Raw genomic sequence first — 18,251 nt, 5'->3', positions numbered from 1 at the left:
CTTAAAACCATGATATTCATTTTAAAACACCCTGTACTTATCTGAAAATCTAAGCCAAGAATTATTGTTCTGTAATTGTCATATAAAGAACCTTGTCATTATCAATAACAGGAACCTGGCAGCTGTGGGATAAGTGCAGCAGATCATCCAACTGGTCTTGCTCCCCTTCATCATTGACCTCAGAAACCTAGTATTCCGACATGACAGTGCTCATCTGCACACAGCACAAACAACACCCCTTGGTATAATGTCTGTCAGCTACAATGACCTGTTCAACCTGTTCAATCTCTTGATCTCTCCCTGATTGAATGTAAGTGGGACTGGATAGGACGATATACAATATATTCTCTGTCTCCAAGGACCTAAGTAAAACTTGCTCAGTTGGCTATGCAACTTCAGCAGGCGTAGAATATTGAACCTCAACAGTACAGTATATTCAGCATTTTTACAATGACTGAATCCAGGTGTATCAACAGCACAAGATGGCATTCCAGACTAATACTGGTCTCAGGTCCCTGTTCCAGCCCTCTATTAGACAAATGCCATATCATTGTACATTCATATTATGTATGGGATTGCATGGATTCATTATATATACCTCCTTGCTAAACTTCAAATCAGAAGAACCTTTTTTTCAGTTTAGAGACACCTTAGCTTGTTCTTCTTTCTGCCTGTAGCCATCCACTTCTGAATGTAGGCCTCTTACAGTTTAGAGACACCATAGCTTGTTCTTCTTTCGGCCTGTAGCCATCCACTTCTGAATGTAGGCCTCTTACAGTTTAGAGACACCATAACTTGTTCTTCTTTCTGCCTGTAGCCATCCACTTCTGAATGTAGGCCTCTTACAGTTTTCTCCATGCAGCTTGGTCTGTTGCTCATTTTTCCCTCCAGTCTTTCAGATGTCATCAGCCCACAATAATTGCATACACTGAGCCATGTTCTTGATTGCCATTTCAACACCCTGTTGGTTCATCAGCTTTCATTCTAACTCACGACATGACTGGCCCATTTCCTCTTGACTGTGGCTGCGTGCTGGATCACGACTGACATGATAGCTTGTTACCTTGATAATATTTTTCAGCAGGTATTAATTTATATGTTAGCACTGTGACCCTCTAAAGTAAAATGTTTTTCATAGCCATTGTAAACTCAAATTACCTCAACAGTAGTCTAGGATAGAATGAGTAGATTAGGTAGGTACTTAAAAAAGGTTAATTAAGAAATATTCAAACCAAAAACACATTAGGTTGCAAGCCTAATAAAATATTGGTAAGCCAGTACTTAAGTACATAATAAGGCTTAATTTGTAAATTTAAAATATCTTTCATTATAATCAGGGGCAGAAAAGAAAATTCTGATATTTGTCCTCCATCAGTCCACTCATTATCATCAGTCTCAGGGAAAAAATGTACGATTACCATCCCTCCAGCATTTTGTTAAAAACTGTTGTTTCCTTGCGTACATTTTATCCTGTTACCTGCCCCTTACACTTCTTCACTGTCTTGTCACTTTAACTTTGGTATACTAAAATTACCCCACATTTGTAAATTGTAATTAATTTACTGAGGTTGATAGCTGTAGTCACTTAAGTGCAGCCAATATCCAGTATTAGGGAGATAGTGGATTCGAACTCCACTGTTGGCAACCCTGAAGATGGTTTTCAGTGGTTTCTCATTTTTACATCAGGCAAATGCTGGGGCTGTACCTTATTTAAGGCCATGGCCACTTCCTTGCCACTCCTAGCCTTTTCTTGTCCCATTGTTGCCATAAGATCTATCTTTGTTGGTGCAATATAAAGGAACTGTAAAAAAAATTAATTGTAATTTACTAAAACATTATTATTGGTACATTACTAAATGTTTTAAAAGCACATTATCAACAAGGGGCTGCCTGGCCGAGGCGGTAAATGCGTGCCCGGTTTGCCCGATTGGACGTGGGTTTGAATCCCTGTCAGGAAGTCGTAAATTTTAAGAAACGAGATTTCCACTTCCGGAGGAGCACATGGCCCAGAGGTTTACTCAACCTACACCAAAAATGAGTACCAGGTTAATTCCTGGGAGCAAAGGTGGCCGGTCGTAGAGCTAACCACTGTACCCCATCAAGTGCCGAGGTTACGGATAGTGGAAGCCTTTACTTTCCACCCCTCCATGCCTTCATGGCCTGTACAGAGATGACTTTGCTTTGCTTTTTACATTATCAACATATGTAGGCCTAATATACATAGATGTGTATTTCGTTATTACTGTATTACAGCTAGCTCCCCGGTAATACTGTGTTGAATGCGATCTGTCTCTTCAAACACTAGTGAACCAAAACACAACACTTTTACCCCAGGCAATAACAGTGTGACCAACACAAATTTTTTAACACCACGTGTTAAGTCAACAGCCTATATTAAGCTCTTTTTTTTGTGTGTGTGTGTGTGGGGGGGGGGGTTAAATTTTATTCAATAAATTGTAACTTATACCCAAATTGCTCCGACCAACCCTACTACAGGAAGTAGTGAGGAGCAACCCTTGCCTTGTATGGCCACCTTGGGAGGTTGTATACCTCAGTTCTCTTCTACTAGTTTGCCAAATGGGTAGTAAGCCAGATGTAAATGTGTGGCAAAAACGGGACCATCATGTTTGGGCGTGCCCATGGATATGAGTTGATGAAGTAGCCCAGTTTTTCATTTGTTTTTATGTGGACTGTCCAGAGGGTTTACAACTTCATTGATATAAAACAGTGAGCAAGAAATGCTTTCTCTGCAATAGGTTTCACTGGAGTGTTGCATGTCTAGTTGTTGCAGATTAGTTTTGAGTCTGTTAGGAATGACTCCAGTCAATGATGGTTTGTTCCAACCAATTTTGGAAAGGACATTATGAAGAGAACTTCACGTGAAGGACATAAGAATTAGAGCTCCACGGAAGATACCCCTGCTGACAGAGGTTTCACAAAGCAGCACTTCCACATCCATAGGGGTTAAAAATATTAGCTGCCATCCTTGGAGGTCCTGGTTCAATACCTGATACTATTGGAAATTTAAGATTGTCAGGAGGGCTGATATATGGTTAAAAAGATACATGCAGCTTACTTCCATTGGAGGTGTACCTGAAAAAAGCTTCACCACCCTGGCACGAGAGCTCAAATTGATTTTACAAAGCAGTATGTTTGAAATGGGTTCTGTAGCACCAACATTTCTCTCTAAATGACTGGGAAAAAAACCTGTAATGAACCTCATTCTTGTTTGTACTGAAATGATTCAAGCTAACAAATGCATCGCAGGTTCAATGAGGTCTTTTATTCGGACTGTATAGCATGTAATGGTCAAGTTGGATGCGGTTCTTTGCTGTATTTTATGCCACGAACTGGGTCTTCTTGTACTGGTACAGTTGACTAAGGCCTTGAACCAGTTTGGATACGTTGGTATTCTGAATGACCAAGTGTTGCCCTTCAGCCTACATCTCCAAAACGGAGATGAATGGATGTCCTTTTGTTTAGGATAGCTATTACTGCATGCATTGAGCTTACTGTATTTGCATGTCATGATGAATGTTCTGCGATACTTTGTCACCTCAGTTGGCTTGCTAATTCTCTAGATTTGTGTCTGATAGAAAATATGTGAAACTGAAGCAATGGTTCAAATGAAGGACTCTGTAATCTGATGGAATTTTGAGACCTCATAATATGTGAGTGGCTGAAAATTGATGTTGTGTATCTTATCAAGTTATTTTATGTTTTTCAGGGGATGACTCATATTTTGTCTGGGTAGCTTATGTATGTTGCCTTATATCCTCTACTATTCTGCAAAATTTCATGAAAATGTGATATGGTCTGGTCATTATCTCTGGTGATGTTTGTATGTACTAGAAGCCATACTGTATGACAAATTTACATTTATGCATATGATGAAATTTGTTAATTTATTTCACTGTTTTCTTTCAGCTTCATGAAATGACAGCCTCGTATTCAGAAATCTCATTCGACTCCTTGAATTCTCCTCCAGATGCTTCTATCTATGAGAATCGCTCACTGGGAGCATCTCCAAGTTCTTCAGATTTGGATTTCACTTCAAGAAAGAAATGCGGATCTGAGACAGGGGGTAAATTTGATGAACAACCCCAAGATGGTGACAGCAAGAGGCCTGATAAGTTAGAATTACTTGGGTTAGGTTTCAATCAAGATGATTTGGCTGATAATATGGAAGTAGAGTCATTTCATAAAGCCTTGGGAGATCTTCATCTAGAAGGTACAGTCACAACCGAAGGAGACATGGTCCTATTTGTGGCTGAAGATTTAGAGAATAAAATAAAACTTTCCAGCCCTGTTACAAAGAAAGGAGGTAAGCATGTTTCTTTTATAACAAGTTCTGTACTGTATTCTCTCGTCTTTATCATTATCAACCACCTCTGCCAGATGACACATGATAATATAGTTTTATTTGCATAAAATTAGCTTACAATTAACTAGCTTAAACAGCTTCATTTTTATTAAAGATCCATACTGACATTAAAATCAAGTAGCAAATATTTAAGAATAAACTTAAATACTGTATTTAAGTGGTCCGCCTATTCAATACGTATATAATTTATTTTGAATTTGATTCTGTAAACCGTAATGCTTTGTGGAAGATTTTAGAATTGTATGGTTTTCCACAGAAATTTATTTCCATCTTGAAACTGTTCTACACTGATTATTTATTTATTTATTTGTTTGTTTGTTTGTTTGTTTGTTTATTTATTTATTTATTTATTTATTTATTTATTTATTTATTTATTTATTTATTTATTTATTTATTTATTTATTTATTTATTTATTTATTTCACATGTCTGTAACAGTGTTGCACTCCAATTACAACAGACATTACAAAATATAGTACAATGATATATATTGCAAAACAGTAAAAGATCACGAAAAATTAACAACAGATTTTGAAAAATTATAATTAAAAAATTTAGAAAAAGAAATGACAAAAACAGCAATAGGTTATATACAGATCAGGATTAGATTGTGCTGCAATTATTGGCTCCTGATTACATAAGTAGGAAGAACTAAAACTTTATGTGCAGGCACACACATATGCGAGCAGGTCAGGTGCATGATTAACAGTGTAAAAATATAATCTCGAAGTTTATAGACAGTTTAATTTCACTGGGTTATTTACAAAGAGATAGTGTAATGAATTCTATTTTCTTTATATGAGATGCTATTTGTGAAGATTGTTTAAGTATATTCACTAAGGAAAATCACTAGACATTTTTTGATATGACAGCAGCTGTTATCAGTACCAACTCTGTTGGAGAGCCATTTTGTATCAATACCGGTGTTAAGCAAGGCTGTGTGATTGCCCCCACTTTGTTCTCATTATATATAGCTGCTATTATGCAGCTGGTTAAGGACATTCTTCCTCCAGGAATACACATAAATTATAGACTGGATGGGAAACTGTACACTCGTACACTTTCTACAGCATTAGTCAAGTTACAGTATGCTGATGATAATGCAATTCAGTCTGAAGAAGAACTATTGTTAATCCTGAATGCCATTTCAACTGCATACAGATTGGTCTCAAACTGAATACCAGTAAGACACAGATTCTCTATCAACCAGCCACTGGAGAAAGGCAAGAGAGATCAATGTCTCCGTCGACGGAGTGAGCCTTCTAGTAGTAAACTCCTTCCCTTACCTTGGCAGCATCCTCTCATCAAGTACAAATATAGATTCGGAAATCCAATTTAGAATCAACCGTGCTGGAGCATCCTTTGCCAAACTACGATCCTGAGTATTTGAAAATGATGATATCAATGCTGCAACGAAGATCCTTGTATACAATTCAGTTATAGTTAGTTCCCAGCTTATAGTATGGATCTGAATTTTGGGCATGCTATCGGCGGCATATTAAAAAGTTTGAACAATATCACCAGCGATGTTTAAGGAGAATTTTGCATATAACCTGGCAAGATAGACGCACAAATAACAGCATACTTGAAGAGGCACACACCACCAGTATAGAAGCCATGGTTTTAAGACGTCATCTATGATGGACAGGGCATGTAATACGCATGCCTGACAATTGCATTCCCAAGCAAATGTTTTACTCTGAGTTAACAGTTGGTAAGCGTTGTTTGGAAGGTGAGAGGAAGTGATTTAAGGATATAATTAAGGCCAACATGAAGATGTGCCACATTGATGTCAACAACTTTCCTCGAGCTCAGTATATTGTGAACAGAATTACAGGCTCAGTGATATAATTAAACACTTACAATGCTATTGCGTGCCCAGTTTATAATCTGTTCTAATACCTTCTTGGTACACATTATTTTCTCTATAGGATGTTAGAAATAAAGAAGTGGCTAATATTATAATAGACACACATCTACTTACAAATATTCATATTATCATATCGTTATGATGGAAGCCCATATAATATCATAGATGCAGAAGTCGCATGTAAATATCACTGCTTCACTTGAATGTTTCATTTTAAAATGACAATTAAATTTTCTATAATTAAAGCATGTAGAACACATATTTAGCACACAAAGTTATTCATAATTTCACTCAAAAATTCTTTAAAAAACGTCAACTCCTCATTTTAACAGACTTCATCTGACTGCCGCAAGCTACAGATTACAGATTGAGAGAAAGCATATTTTTGCTCGGGATCTTTGGAAAAGCGTACACTACAAGAAGGGAAAGAAAGTCTTGTCTATACTGTACTTGAAAGATGTACAGGTAGAATATACTGGGCACACGAAGTTATCCATGAATCTTTTATAATTCAATAATACACTAGCTTGATCATTCCATTCCAAGAAATTCAAAGAATCAAAGGTGAGCGGGACTTGTGACGACACCATGTGTTCGGCTCTATGAGCCGAGTGACAGCGAATATAGCCGATGATGGCTCCCGAGTGTCAGTCGCTAGACGGGAGTCGGCTATTCATGGGAAGGAAGGCGGTAATGTAGTGTTTGTGGAATTATTTAACCCCTTCAGTCCCGAATTATCTTCCGGCGTTGAAAAAAAATTTTGCTGCCTAGCAGACCCCTTGGGATTCTTATAAGCCATATTAGAACAAAAATAGTTTTTGTTGTCATTGCTTCAAAAAATGTTTTCTTGTCCAATATATTGGACACTGGGTCTGGAAGGTTGTAAGACCATGAAATCTTAAGTGACTAAAATGCAGGTTTTAAAATACTTTTTTACTGCAGAATATGACTACACATTGTTAATATCAATGATATGTATAAATAAATCGCAAAATAATTAAGACTGACTTTCTGCTTCAAAAGAAATACTCCCGAGAAACAAAATAATTTGGATTGACTTCACATTTTTACATTTTTTCCTAGAAATTAAACCTGTTTCATGTCTCTGTACCTGTAAAAAAAAAGAGGTACCGTTATTTCTCTTTGGTAAAATCAAATTATCATAAATATGTCTTTCAATAAAATGTGTATTTGATGTTACCTAGCAACTGGATGTTACCTAGCTGTGATGTGACGTATTGATGGATGGCCGTGACAGAGATCTACGGACTGTGCAGCTCCCTTTATACAGATCCATGACTTATTTCCTACAGCTCTGTGTAGGCAAATCAGTGCTTTTATTTTACTGGCATTGGTACTTTTGAAATTTGTTTTACCTGACTACAGTGCATAAATATTTGTGTATTTTGCAAAATTTTCAAAATCATCATCTGTGATATACTTGATGAAGAAATCAATAGGATACTCTTGAAAACCTTGAACATCACTGAAATCATGTTGGAAACAAATAAAAGAAGAGAAAGAACACCTGTATTGAATTTCAGCAGGTTTTTTTGCAGTTTTTCAGGGAGATAATCCTACAGGTGGCCATTGTTTGTTACAGTTGTCTTACCAGTCCCTAACTGTGTAAGTAAACCTACAGCTTCTTCCCCACCTTCTGCCATTAGTTGATCTGTTACAACATGTTCACATCCAATATCATCTGCCAATCCTGTGAATCTCATTTGGGTTTCATGTCTTCCTTGACTGAAGGATTTGTACATCCTATCCTGACGCCTTGGCCAACAGCAGCTGGAATATCTTCAAAATGATCTTTTTCATCTGAAATATTGGTACCAAACAGATCATCTTCGAGCATGTCCAGGATCCCCTTGGCACAAGTTTCATTCAGAACACTGATTTTTTCCTGCATCTTAGAAGTAAAACAAAATATTACATACTTTCTAAAAGTAACTCCACATTTTTATTTTTGAAGGGCAAAACCTAATTATTATACATTCTGGAAGAATTATTTTATAATTTAAGCCTGTAATACTTTGCAAAAGATTCACAAGTTGCAAACTCTTATCAGCATCCATGTCATGAACTTCAGAAGTACTACCATTGTGACCTGATGTCCAAAATTTTGGACATTGAATTTCATTGCTTAGGCAGCTCAAGTAAACTCATTCTTTTAGTTATCATATTATAAAACTGGAACTTACATTACTCTCCTCCATACACACATAATTTTCTGAAGTCATATGAATCAAACTAGCAAGATACCCGTGCTTCGCTACGGTATTATACTGAAATTTATAATTGAATGGATATCGATTTATATATAATCCGACAAAATTCGAGATCCAGCTCGTTTTCTGAGAGATTACGGCAAGTTCCCTCCCGTTTTTCAGTCTTTCTTTCCAGATATCGATTTCGTACTTCCCGGGCTAGGACCATGTATTCCACCCGGTCAGTTCGGTCCCTAAATGTTTGCCATCTTTTCCTATAAGCATTTTTAATATGGATCAAATTCTTGAGAAGATTCGGCGTGGTGTCTTCTTGGGTGCCTTGGCAGTACTGAACCCGCGGCCGGACTGCATTGTAGTTATTACCCGTCCAGACCCGTTTGCAGCACGGTCCGCACATTTGACGACAGTCCGGAATATTATTATTATTATTATTATTATTATTATTATTATTATTATTATTATTATTATTATTATTATTATTATTATTATTATTATTATAGATGTTCTGGACCCCACAGCAAGATGCAAGACCGCTAATTGGCGGTAAATTCCATCTGCTGCCATTGTCATTTTTGACATTGTGACCAGCACCATTGTCGCGCGTAGGCAAGTACGCGGAATTTCTGGCGATACGAATGACATACTTCCGTGCATTATTGACCTTATTATAGAGGTGAACAATTGGACAGTCAAGCTCATTCCTATCATTCATTTCAAATGTTTTTAATTTTTATTTATATGCCAGGAGAATCTACTGTAATCAAAGAACGTTCTCCGAAGGAAAAGATGGCTCGTGAAAACAAACCCAGAAAAGATTAAAAATGATCGGTTTATGCTCAGAATAAGTACATCGAAAATCCACAGCCTGTTTCCAGTCATTCGACAGGGTCAGGAATGGAATGAATAAACAGAAAAATCAATTGGTCTAACCTCCTTTTACACCCCACCGTCGTTAGTTTCATTCCCCCCCCCACCGCAAAAAAATGAAGGTGTGTTTCTTTATGTTTAAAAGAGATTCCAAACTCCAATGTTCACGTCTATAACCTTCAGTTTTGAGATATAAGTATCCCCATAAAAATAATTCACTTTTTTCACATCTTTCATATCCCCCCCCCCAAGTGAATTTTCCTGTAACAAACTCGTTTCTTTAATAGTAAAGTATCTTCTAAATACCAATTATCACGACTCTAACTTTTTCAGTTTTTGATTTATGTGTCCTCACGAAAGGAATTCAACTCCTTTTCACTCCCGCCCCCCAAGATTATTCCCCCCCAAAACGCGTTTTTCTTTGATTTTAAAGGAGATCCAAATACAAATTTTCACGCCTGTAACAAATATAGTTTTTATTAGATGTAAGTATTCCCATACAATTAAGTCTATTAATTTTTCAATAATTTCACCCCCCCCCCCCCTCATTGGATTTTCGGAGATTACGCGTTTCTTTACTTTTTAAAGCAGATTCAAAATATCAAATTTCACGTCTGTAACATCTTCATTTTTGAGATATCAGTAGCCTAATTAAAAGAAATGAGCACTATCTTCAGTCAATTTTACCCCCCCCCCCACCCAAGTGCTATTTCCGAAAACTAAAAATACACGTTTCTTTATTATTAATAAGATAAAAAATACAATTTTTCACTTCTGTAAAATGTTTACTTTTTTGAGATATACTGTAGAAATTCTCATTTTAAAATTTCACCACTTTTGGTTCCCCTTAAGTGGAGTTTCCAAATACAAATCACCTATGTTTCTTTACATTTAGAGGAGATTCCAAATACACACTTTGTACGTCTGCAAAATTTTACGTTTCTCAGATATTCTGTAGATATAGTCTTTCAAAAAATTCACCCCAATTTGTCACTCCTGTTCAACCGCCATTAATTGGATTTTCCAAAAGCAAAAAATACATGTTTCTTTGTTTTTAAAGGAGATCCCATATACAAATTTTCAGTTCTGTAATATCTTCAGTTTCTGAGATATATGTATCCTCATTAAAGGCATTCAACCTATTATTCACCCTTTTAAACCCATCCTATTGGGATTTACAGAAAACAAAAAAATATGTTTTCCTTCATTTTTAAGGGAGATTCTAAATACCAATTTTTACATCTGTAACTTTTAAAGTTTTAAGTTGTAGACAAACTTATTTTAAAAATTCACCCCCCCCCCCTTTTCACCCCCCATTATTTGGATTTTCCAAAAACGAAAAAATACCTGCTTCTTTAGTTTTAAAGTAGATCCCAAATACCAATTTTCAGGTCTTAATATCTCCAGGTTCTGAAATATAAGTAGCCTCATTAAAGGCATTCAACCTTTTTTTTTTTCACCCTTTTCCACCCTTCCTATTGGGATTTTCCGAAAACAAAAAAAAATGTTTCTTTAATTTTAAAGGATATTCTAAATACCAACTTTTACATCTATAAGCTTTAAAAGTTTTGAGATATAGATACACTCATTTTAAAATTTCACCCCCCCCTTTTCACCCCCTTAGCGATGGAGTATCCAAAAATCCTCTCTTAGCGAGCACCTACATCTTAATATGAATATATCCTCAAAATTTCATTCATTTATGTCCAGTAGTTTTGGCTCGGCGATGATGAATCAGTCAGTCAGTCAGTCAGTCAGTCAGTCAGTCAGTCAGTCAGTCAGTCAGGACAAGTTACTTTATATATATAGATTGCTCAAGTAATTAATACAGAAATCTGATTTACCTGATGATCCTGGCAATGAGTCTGCCATCTTGCATGTTTTGATGTTTACTTCATAACTCTGGTATCAGCAGAGGGCAGAGATGTTCGATGCCTTACTCTAGCCAAATGTCCAAAATAATGATCACGAGGTTTGAATGGTAATTGAGACAATTTACTGCATTTAAAATAGGATAAAAGCTAGTGTCCAATATAATGTACACCAGGTTTGAAAGGGTTAACGTTGGCCTCTGCATTTCTCCACAACTCTGGTCTTATCCTTCTACTCGGCTACCGATAACTGTCATCTGTAAAGGAACACGATTTGTTATGTCCTTATGAAAGGCTACTTGTTTGACGGGTTACAACAATGTCTTTCATGACTACTAGGCAGCTCTCGCGTCTCGCGCAGAACTGAAACATCATGTTCCAAAGTACGAAGCACCAATTACAGAATTCCAAGACTCTGCCAAAAGCAGTAAAAATGTTTATTGCAGATATTAGAATATATGAGCTACAGTAAACACGCGATACACTATACGACTTCTTATTTTACAGAGTGGTGGGAACATAATTGTAAGAGAACTCCGGATTTCGAAAAATAGATTTTCAAAACCGAATTTGAAAATTCATTTGCCAGATAAAAACTTTCCGGTGCCATGGTGACTGGGCGCCAGTATTTTTTGACCCCTTCCTATAGCCCTTTTAATAATGAGTGAAAAGTGATCTCATTTTATCCCCAATAAATCATATGGACTTCTTGTCAAGTTAAATCCTTTTCCTTATTAGAACATACCTTTTGTAAATTAAACATTAAGGTGAACACTGTACTGGGCTGGGTAGCTCAGGCCATAGAGTACTGGCCTTCTGAGCTCACGCTGGTAGGTTTGATCGTGGCTCAATTTGGTGGGATTTGAAGATGCTCAAATAGGTCAGCTTCATGTTGGTAAGTTTACTGGCACATTAAAAAACTCCTGCAGGATGAAATTCTGGCACCTTGGTGCCTCCAAAAACTGTAAAAGTAGTTAATTTTTTAAAATGCTGTTTGTTCAGGGCATTGACCCATGTGGATCTTTTGACCCTACTGGCACCATACTGAATGAACCTGCGTGTAATTGGAATGGTGGTAGTGTGGCATGTTGAGTGTGAGGAAAGGAAGATTAAGGATGTCACAAACCCCCAGTCCCCAGGCCAGGGATATTAATTATTACAATTAAAAACCCCTGACCCGGCTGGGAATCGAACCCGGGGCTGCTGGGTGACAGGCGGACGCGTTGCCCCCAACACCGCGGGGCCAGACGTAAAAGTAGTTAGTGGGACATAAAGCCAATAACATCATTATTTAGTGAACAACTGTGGAGTTTAAATGAAAGGTTGGAAGTGGGAAAGAGGACTAAAAAAAATTTTTTTTTTTTAATCTGATCATATGTAACATAAGCACTTCACTTCTACCACTCACATTTCTTAATAATAAAAACTCATCTGGTGAGGTCAGTAGCTGAAGATTAAATTTGGAAAAGAACATTGTCGTTCTGAAATAGGAAAAGAGAACAGTGAAATTCTAATACAGTTTCAGTAAACATCAATTACTATTACTATCTGCAAGGTAATTATTAATTGCAAGGTAACAATATTATGATGAATACAGAAATAAATATTTAAAAATTTGTACATTATGAATAAACTGTTTTATATAATCAGATTTACAGTACAGTCCTCATCACTTTGTTTCCACTTCTGGAATGGGCAAACAGAGTATGCACACCTTGTGTCAGTCGTGCGGTGAGTGAACTTGGGGTGACACAGATGCTGCTTCATCAGCACTGGGTGTTTTGACTCATTCCTACGTAAGGAGTTGCTGGTTGTGGAGAGGTATCAGACATTTTAATCCATTCTTGTGGCTCTTGCCTATGTATGAATATTACCTCAGTTCTTCCAAACTCTCCTGCTAGCTTATCGTTCAATATATATTGTTCAATATATGTGCTCCGTAGATTTCCTCTCTTTGCGGTCATTCTGTACTGATGTCCCTGTAGCTTACTTATATGTGTCATAGGTGGTATTAATATCATCTGATTACTTCCCAATCTTATATCACCTGAATAATATGTACACGTAGAGACCCATTGTTTAAGTGTACAATCTGGTAACATAGTATTCTGAATGTTTCAGATACTCCACCGTTTCCAGGCTCACGAATTTCCACTCCATGTTTGTACCGCCAGGCCTTGATGCCACAACTACCAGTCATTAATCCAAATGTTCTGAATGATTTGGAAATAGAAGTTCGTCGCATTGCCACCTCAGTCGATACACTGACAGAAAATCTTGCTGGTATTCTTCATAGTGTAAGTAGTTTGGAAGTGATATAGTTTTTTATAAAGTGACAGTTATTCTTGCATTCTAACCATTTAAAAAAAATATTAAGTACTATCAATAAATTTGGAATTGTCTTACCAGTATTGTAGGCTAGACCAGGACAGCAATAAAATCAAGAAAGTAACCATTATCTGTGATGCTTTTTCAGGTATCAGCTTTGACTGTAGAATGTCTAGAAACATACAGGGATGCAGTCTGCAAAACATGTGATGCTGTGGATTCAAATATAAAGGTAGCTGTGATAGGATCCCATTACCAGCCTGTACTGATATTTGAGCATAATATTCATTGCAACCAGTAATCGTATAAATTATGCTAAATGAATGAAAATGGAGTGTGGAGATGTTGCAGTAATCTATAATTCTTTCTGTCTCTTCTTTATCAGTAAGGCAAATACAAATTCAGTTCTGGAAATTAATCCATGGCAATTCTATTTAGTGGCATTTGCATATGAAGTCTGAACCAGGTTGGTGAAATCTTATACTTGTACGCACAATACACTACATTGCTATCAATAACCGAACACACCAGGCGAGTTGGCCATGCGGTTAGGAGCGCGCAGCTGTGAGCTCGCATCCGGGAGATAGTGGGTTCGAACCCCACTGTCGGCAGCCCTGAAGATGGTTTTCTGTGGTTTCCCATTTTCACACCAGCCAACTTCTGGGGCTGTACCTTAATTAATGCCACAGCTACTACCTTTCCAATCATAGCCCTTTCCCATCCTTCTATCGCTGAAAACCTTCTATGTATTAGTGCGGTGTTAAACAAGTAGCAAAAAAAAAAAACCTCTCGTCATTACTGCATGCATGATGAATAAGGATTTGCAATCAAAATAAGCTGTTGTTCAACAATCCCAATGTCACACAGAAATATATATAGATTATTATTATTATTATTATTATTATTATTATTATTATTATTATTATTATTATTATTATTATTATTATTATTATTATTATTGCAGTAATGGAAGTGAATACAGTGAAACCTCGTTAAGACGTTTCTGCTGGGGACAAGGAAACAGACTGTGTTAAGCGAGAACATGTACTAATGAATATGTGAATAAAAAGTATCCAACAGGGATATGAAAACACTAGATGCGATTTTTTTCTGACATGAGGGCATTTCAGTAAAATGAAAAAGTTAAAGGTCCACCTTTTCAATACCATGAATGCTTATTGATGTGAGTATATATCACATAATGTTTAAAGAAGATTGGTACTAGTTTTGACGCTCGTTGTGGGTCATCATCAGCCAACGAATCAATTGAGCAAAATACAACTTATCAAATAGCAATATATAACACATGAAAGCACCTACAAGACAAATGTTAAACTATGACTAGTTAAAATATAAAACACATGACAGCAAATACAAGAATTAATGTTAAAAGTTAAATTGTAACAAGTTAAAACAATGAAAGCAAATCAGAGAAGGTAACACAATTGTTAGGGTATGATACACGAGAAAATAGTCCAGCTTGAGGTTTATAGAACATAAGGTGTATCTATATACAACACTTGAATGCACCTATTAAGGCAAATTTCAAATGTAACATTAAAATGATGAGGGTATGGTGCGTATGACCATCTAAAACACATGACAGCACCTATTAAGTCACTGTTAGATTATAACCAGTTGAAACGATGAGGTGCGTCTGACTGTCATGTGTTTTATATTTTAACTAGTCATAGTTTAACATTTGTCTTGCAGGTGCTATCATGTGTTATACATTGCTATTTGATAAGTTGTATTTTGCTCAATTGATTCGTTGGCTGATGATGACATGCAATGAGCATCAAAACTAGTACCAATCTTCTTTAAACATTATGTGATATATACTCACATCAATAAGTATTCATGGTATTGAAAAGGTGGACCTTAAACATTTTCATTTTACTGTAATCCCAGTTCAATACGGAACAAAATGAAGTTTCTAACTTTCAGTGAGGGCATTTCATATGTTGTTAATATGATCACAACATTTCTTATTCAGTACCAGTTTCGGTGTCAGTGGACACCATCATCAGCTCAAACAGGTCGTATGAACAAAGATATACAAATATGTCGTACATATAATAGACCCTTAGTAATAAGTGACATTAATGGGATGAAGTAAAAATACAATGCTTAAAAGAATATAAACAAGTTATGTGCTTGTTGGTCAAAGTATAAAATGAAAGTGAAGATATTAACAAATGTTTAAAGACCTGATCACTTTGGAATGGTTAAAAAGTCTCAAGCTTAGCACTGCTAAACACTAGGTGAAAATAAAACATGGACATCCAAAAACTGACATAGTATGTAGTCCTTCCACAGAGTATTGATAATAAAGTAACATAAGTAAGTTTGATGGTGGCTTGTAACATCAACTCATAAAAAGAAGGCGTCATTTATGAGGTACTCAAAGAAGTGGATCATATTGCAGGCAAAGAGAAAGTAGATATGTGGCCAGAAAGTTCTCGATCCAATTCGGAACCTGAAGTATGAAAAGAAAGTTAAGAGTTAAGAGTTAAAATGAGATATTGGAAATAGGGCAAAATACTATAAAGTTAAGTAGGAGACTCACCTCAAATGGCCTGATGTATGCGTGGAGAGTGGCAAGGAGCAAGTGCTAGAGGTTGCTAGAAGCGTAGAACATCGTTAAGGGGGGGAAAGGATGGGTCAGGAATGGGGAGAGGAGGGGTGATGGAGGGGGCGGAGTCAGGTGGGCATGGTAGAGAAGGATAAGGATAATGTGATAATGTGAGACGTATAATCTGAAAATACAAGCTGTTTTTAGGGAGTTAAACACTGTTGAGAACTGAAATAAAAGAATCAAATAGAATTCTGGGCTTTTCGGAAATGTCGTTCAAGTTGAGATTAGGATTGAAGTATTGGTCCAGATGTATCTACAGGCTTCCGTGATATCTAGTAGGGGGCCTTTGCTCAACGTGTCTAATATTGTTAAATCTTGATCTAATCCATTTAATTTGTGTTTATAATCTTGTATGTGCTGACCAATGCGGAAAACCTATTGTGTTTAATTGCATTGAGATGTTCGGCATATCTAATCTTGAAGCTCCTGCCAGTTTGTTGTTACAGTCGCTGCATTGAAACCTGTAAACTCCTGACTTAGTAAAAGGGCCCAATTTGTTGACCAGGTTGGAATTGTGGAGAATATCCATATTTCTGTTGTTGGTGCGGAAAGCAATATTGCATCCAGTATTCGGAAGATAGTAGGTTCAAACCCCACTGTCGGCAGCCCTGAAAATCATTTCCCGTGGTTTCCCATTTTCACACCAGGCAAATGCTGGGGCTGTACCTTAATTAAGGCCACGGCTGCTTCCTTCCCACTCCTAGCCCTTTCCTGTCCCATCGTCGCCATAAGACGTAAAGCAGCTAGCAAAAATTTAAAAAATTAAAAAAAAAAAGCAATATTGACGTTATGTTTCTTGAATAGGTTGGTAACGCTGTAGATATTCTGATTGAATGTAAAAGTTGAGAATAACTTAGGCCTGGGATTATCGTTTATTAAGTTAGATTTAGAGCGATGTCTGAATTTGTTGATAATACGTTCGATGAAACTTTTATTATAACCATTAAACCTGGCTATCGCACGTATAGTATTAAGTTCTTCATTTAGGTCTGCTTTCGACATTGGAATTTTGAACGCGCGATCAACTAAGCTATTGTAAGTAGCACATTTGTGGGAATAGGAATGCATGGAATCTTGTTTTATTGTTGAGGCTGTATGGGTAGGTTTTTTGTATATTTTATAAGAGAATGAAGGGGGGAGTCTGGTGATTGTTATATCTAAAAAGTTGATGGAAGCATTAGTTTCTGAATCTAGTGTGAATGTATCAGGGTCTATGTTGTTGAGGTTTGAGATGGTATTCAGTGCATCGACTTAATATTACTAAACTTATAATTCCTTTCAATGGCAATGTGTTCCAGAAAGTCTAAGTATATTTCTGCTAAGATGCCAGATCTCAGAACTCTGGCTGGATGGACAGTTCATTTGTGGAAGACTGGGTAAAGTGTGTCTGGCAACGTCGCCCTGGTTTTTTATTGTGACAAAAAAGCTTGCTTGTTCTCGACAGTTACCGTGGCCACACAACAAGCGCTGTGAAGAAACATATCAAGAATGGGAAAACCGACCTAGCGGTGTTTCCGGGTGGGATGGCATCTGTGCTACAGCCGCTGGATGTCTGCGTGAACCATCCATTTAAAGGAGCCTTGAAACAGCTCTATACAGAATGGATGGTGACTACTGATCACAGACTGACGCCAACTGGTCGCATTCAGCGCCCGGAAGTTCAGCTGCTGTGTTCGTTGATTTTGATGGCATAGAATCGTATCCCTGGAGACATCATATGGAAGAGCTTCAGGAAATGTAGCATTTCTAGTGCTATGGATGGCAGCGATGACGACATTTTGTGGAAAGGTGATGGTGATAAAAGTTCCGAAGTTGGTACTGATGATGATGATGATGATGATGATGAATGAACGAACTCGGATATCATTCTGGAAATGTTTGTTTACTTTTATTTGTATTTTCTAATCATTTTATGTGTGTTAGTAAAGATTGTAGATAATTTTGACTTCACTTTTTTTTTTTTTTTTTTTTTTTTTTTTAATTTTGTTCTTTCAAAATAAGGGTGCGGGTCTTATTCGGTGGTGAGTGGTATTCGAGATTATACGGTATATTGTTCTCCCTTT

At 36.8% G+C, this 18,251-nt stretch overlaps 1 protein-coding gene across 1 annotated transcript in view; it reads left to right on the top strand.

The window, feature by feature from the left end:
- Positions 1–18,251, top strand: part of BORCS6 (BLOC-1 related complex subunit 6) — a 151,397-nt gene that overhangs the window by 49,169 nt on the left and 83,977 nt on the right. Inside the window, exons 2-4 of the mRNA XM_067140545.2 lie at positions 3,928–4,324; positions 13,344–13,519; positions 13,699–13,782. Of these exons, the coding sequence (XP_066996646.1) occupies positions 3,928–4,324; positions 13,344–13,519; positions 13,699–13,782 (657 nt within the window). The remainder of the gene's footprint in view (positions 1–3,927; positions 4,325–13,343; positions 13,520–13,698; positions 13,783–18,251) is intronic.

The sequence above is a fragment of the Anabrus simplex genome, chromosome 2, assembly GCF_040414725.1.
Source record: "Anabrus simplex isolate iqAnaSimp1 chromosome 2, ASM4041472v1, whole genome shotgun sequence".
Lineage (NCBI taxonomy): Eukaryota > Metazoa > Arthropoda > Insecta > Orthoptera > Tettigoniidae > Anabrus > Anabrus simplex.
This window is presented reverse-complemented; position numbering and strand designations above follow the sequence as displayed.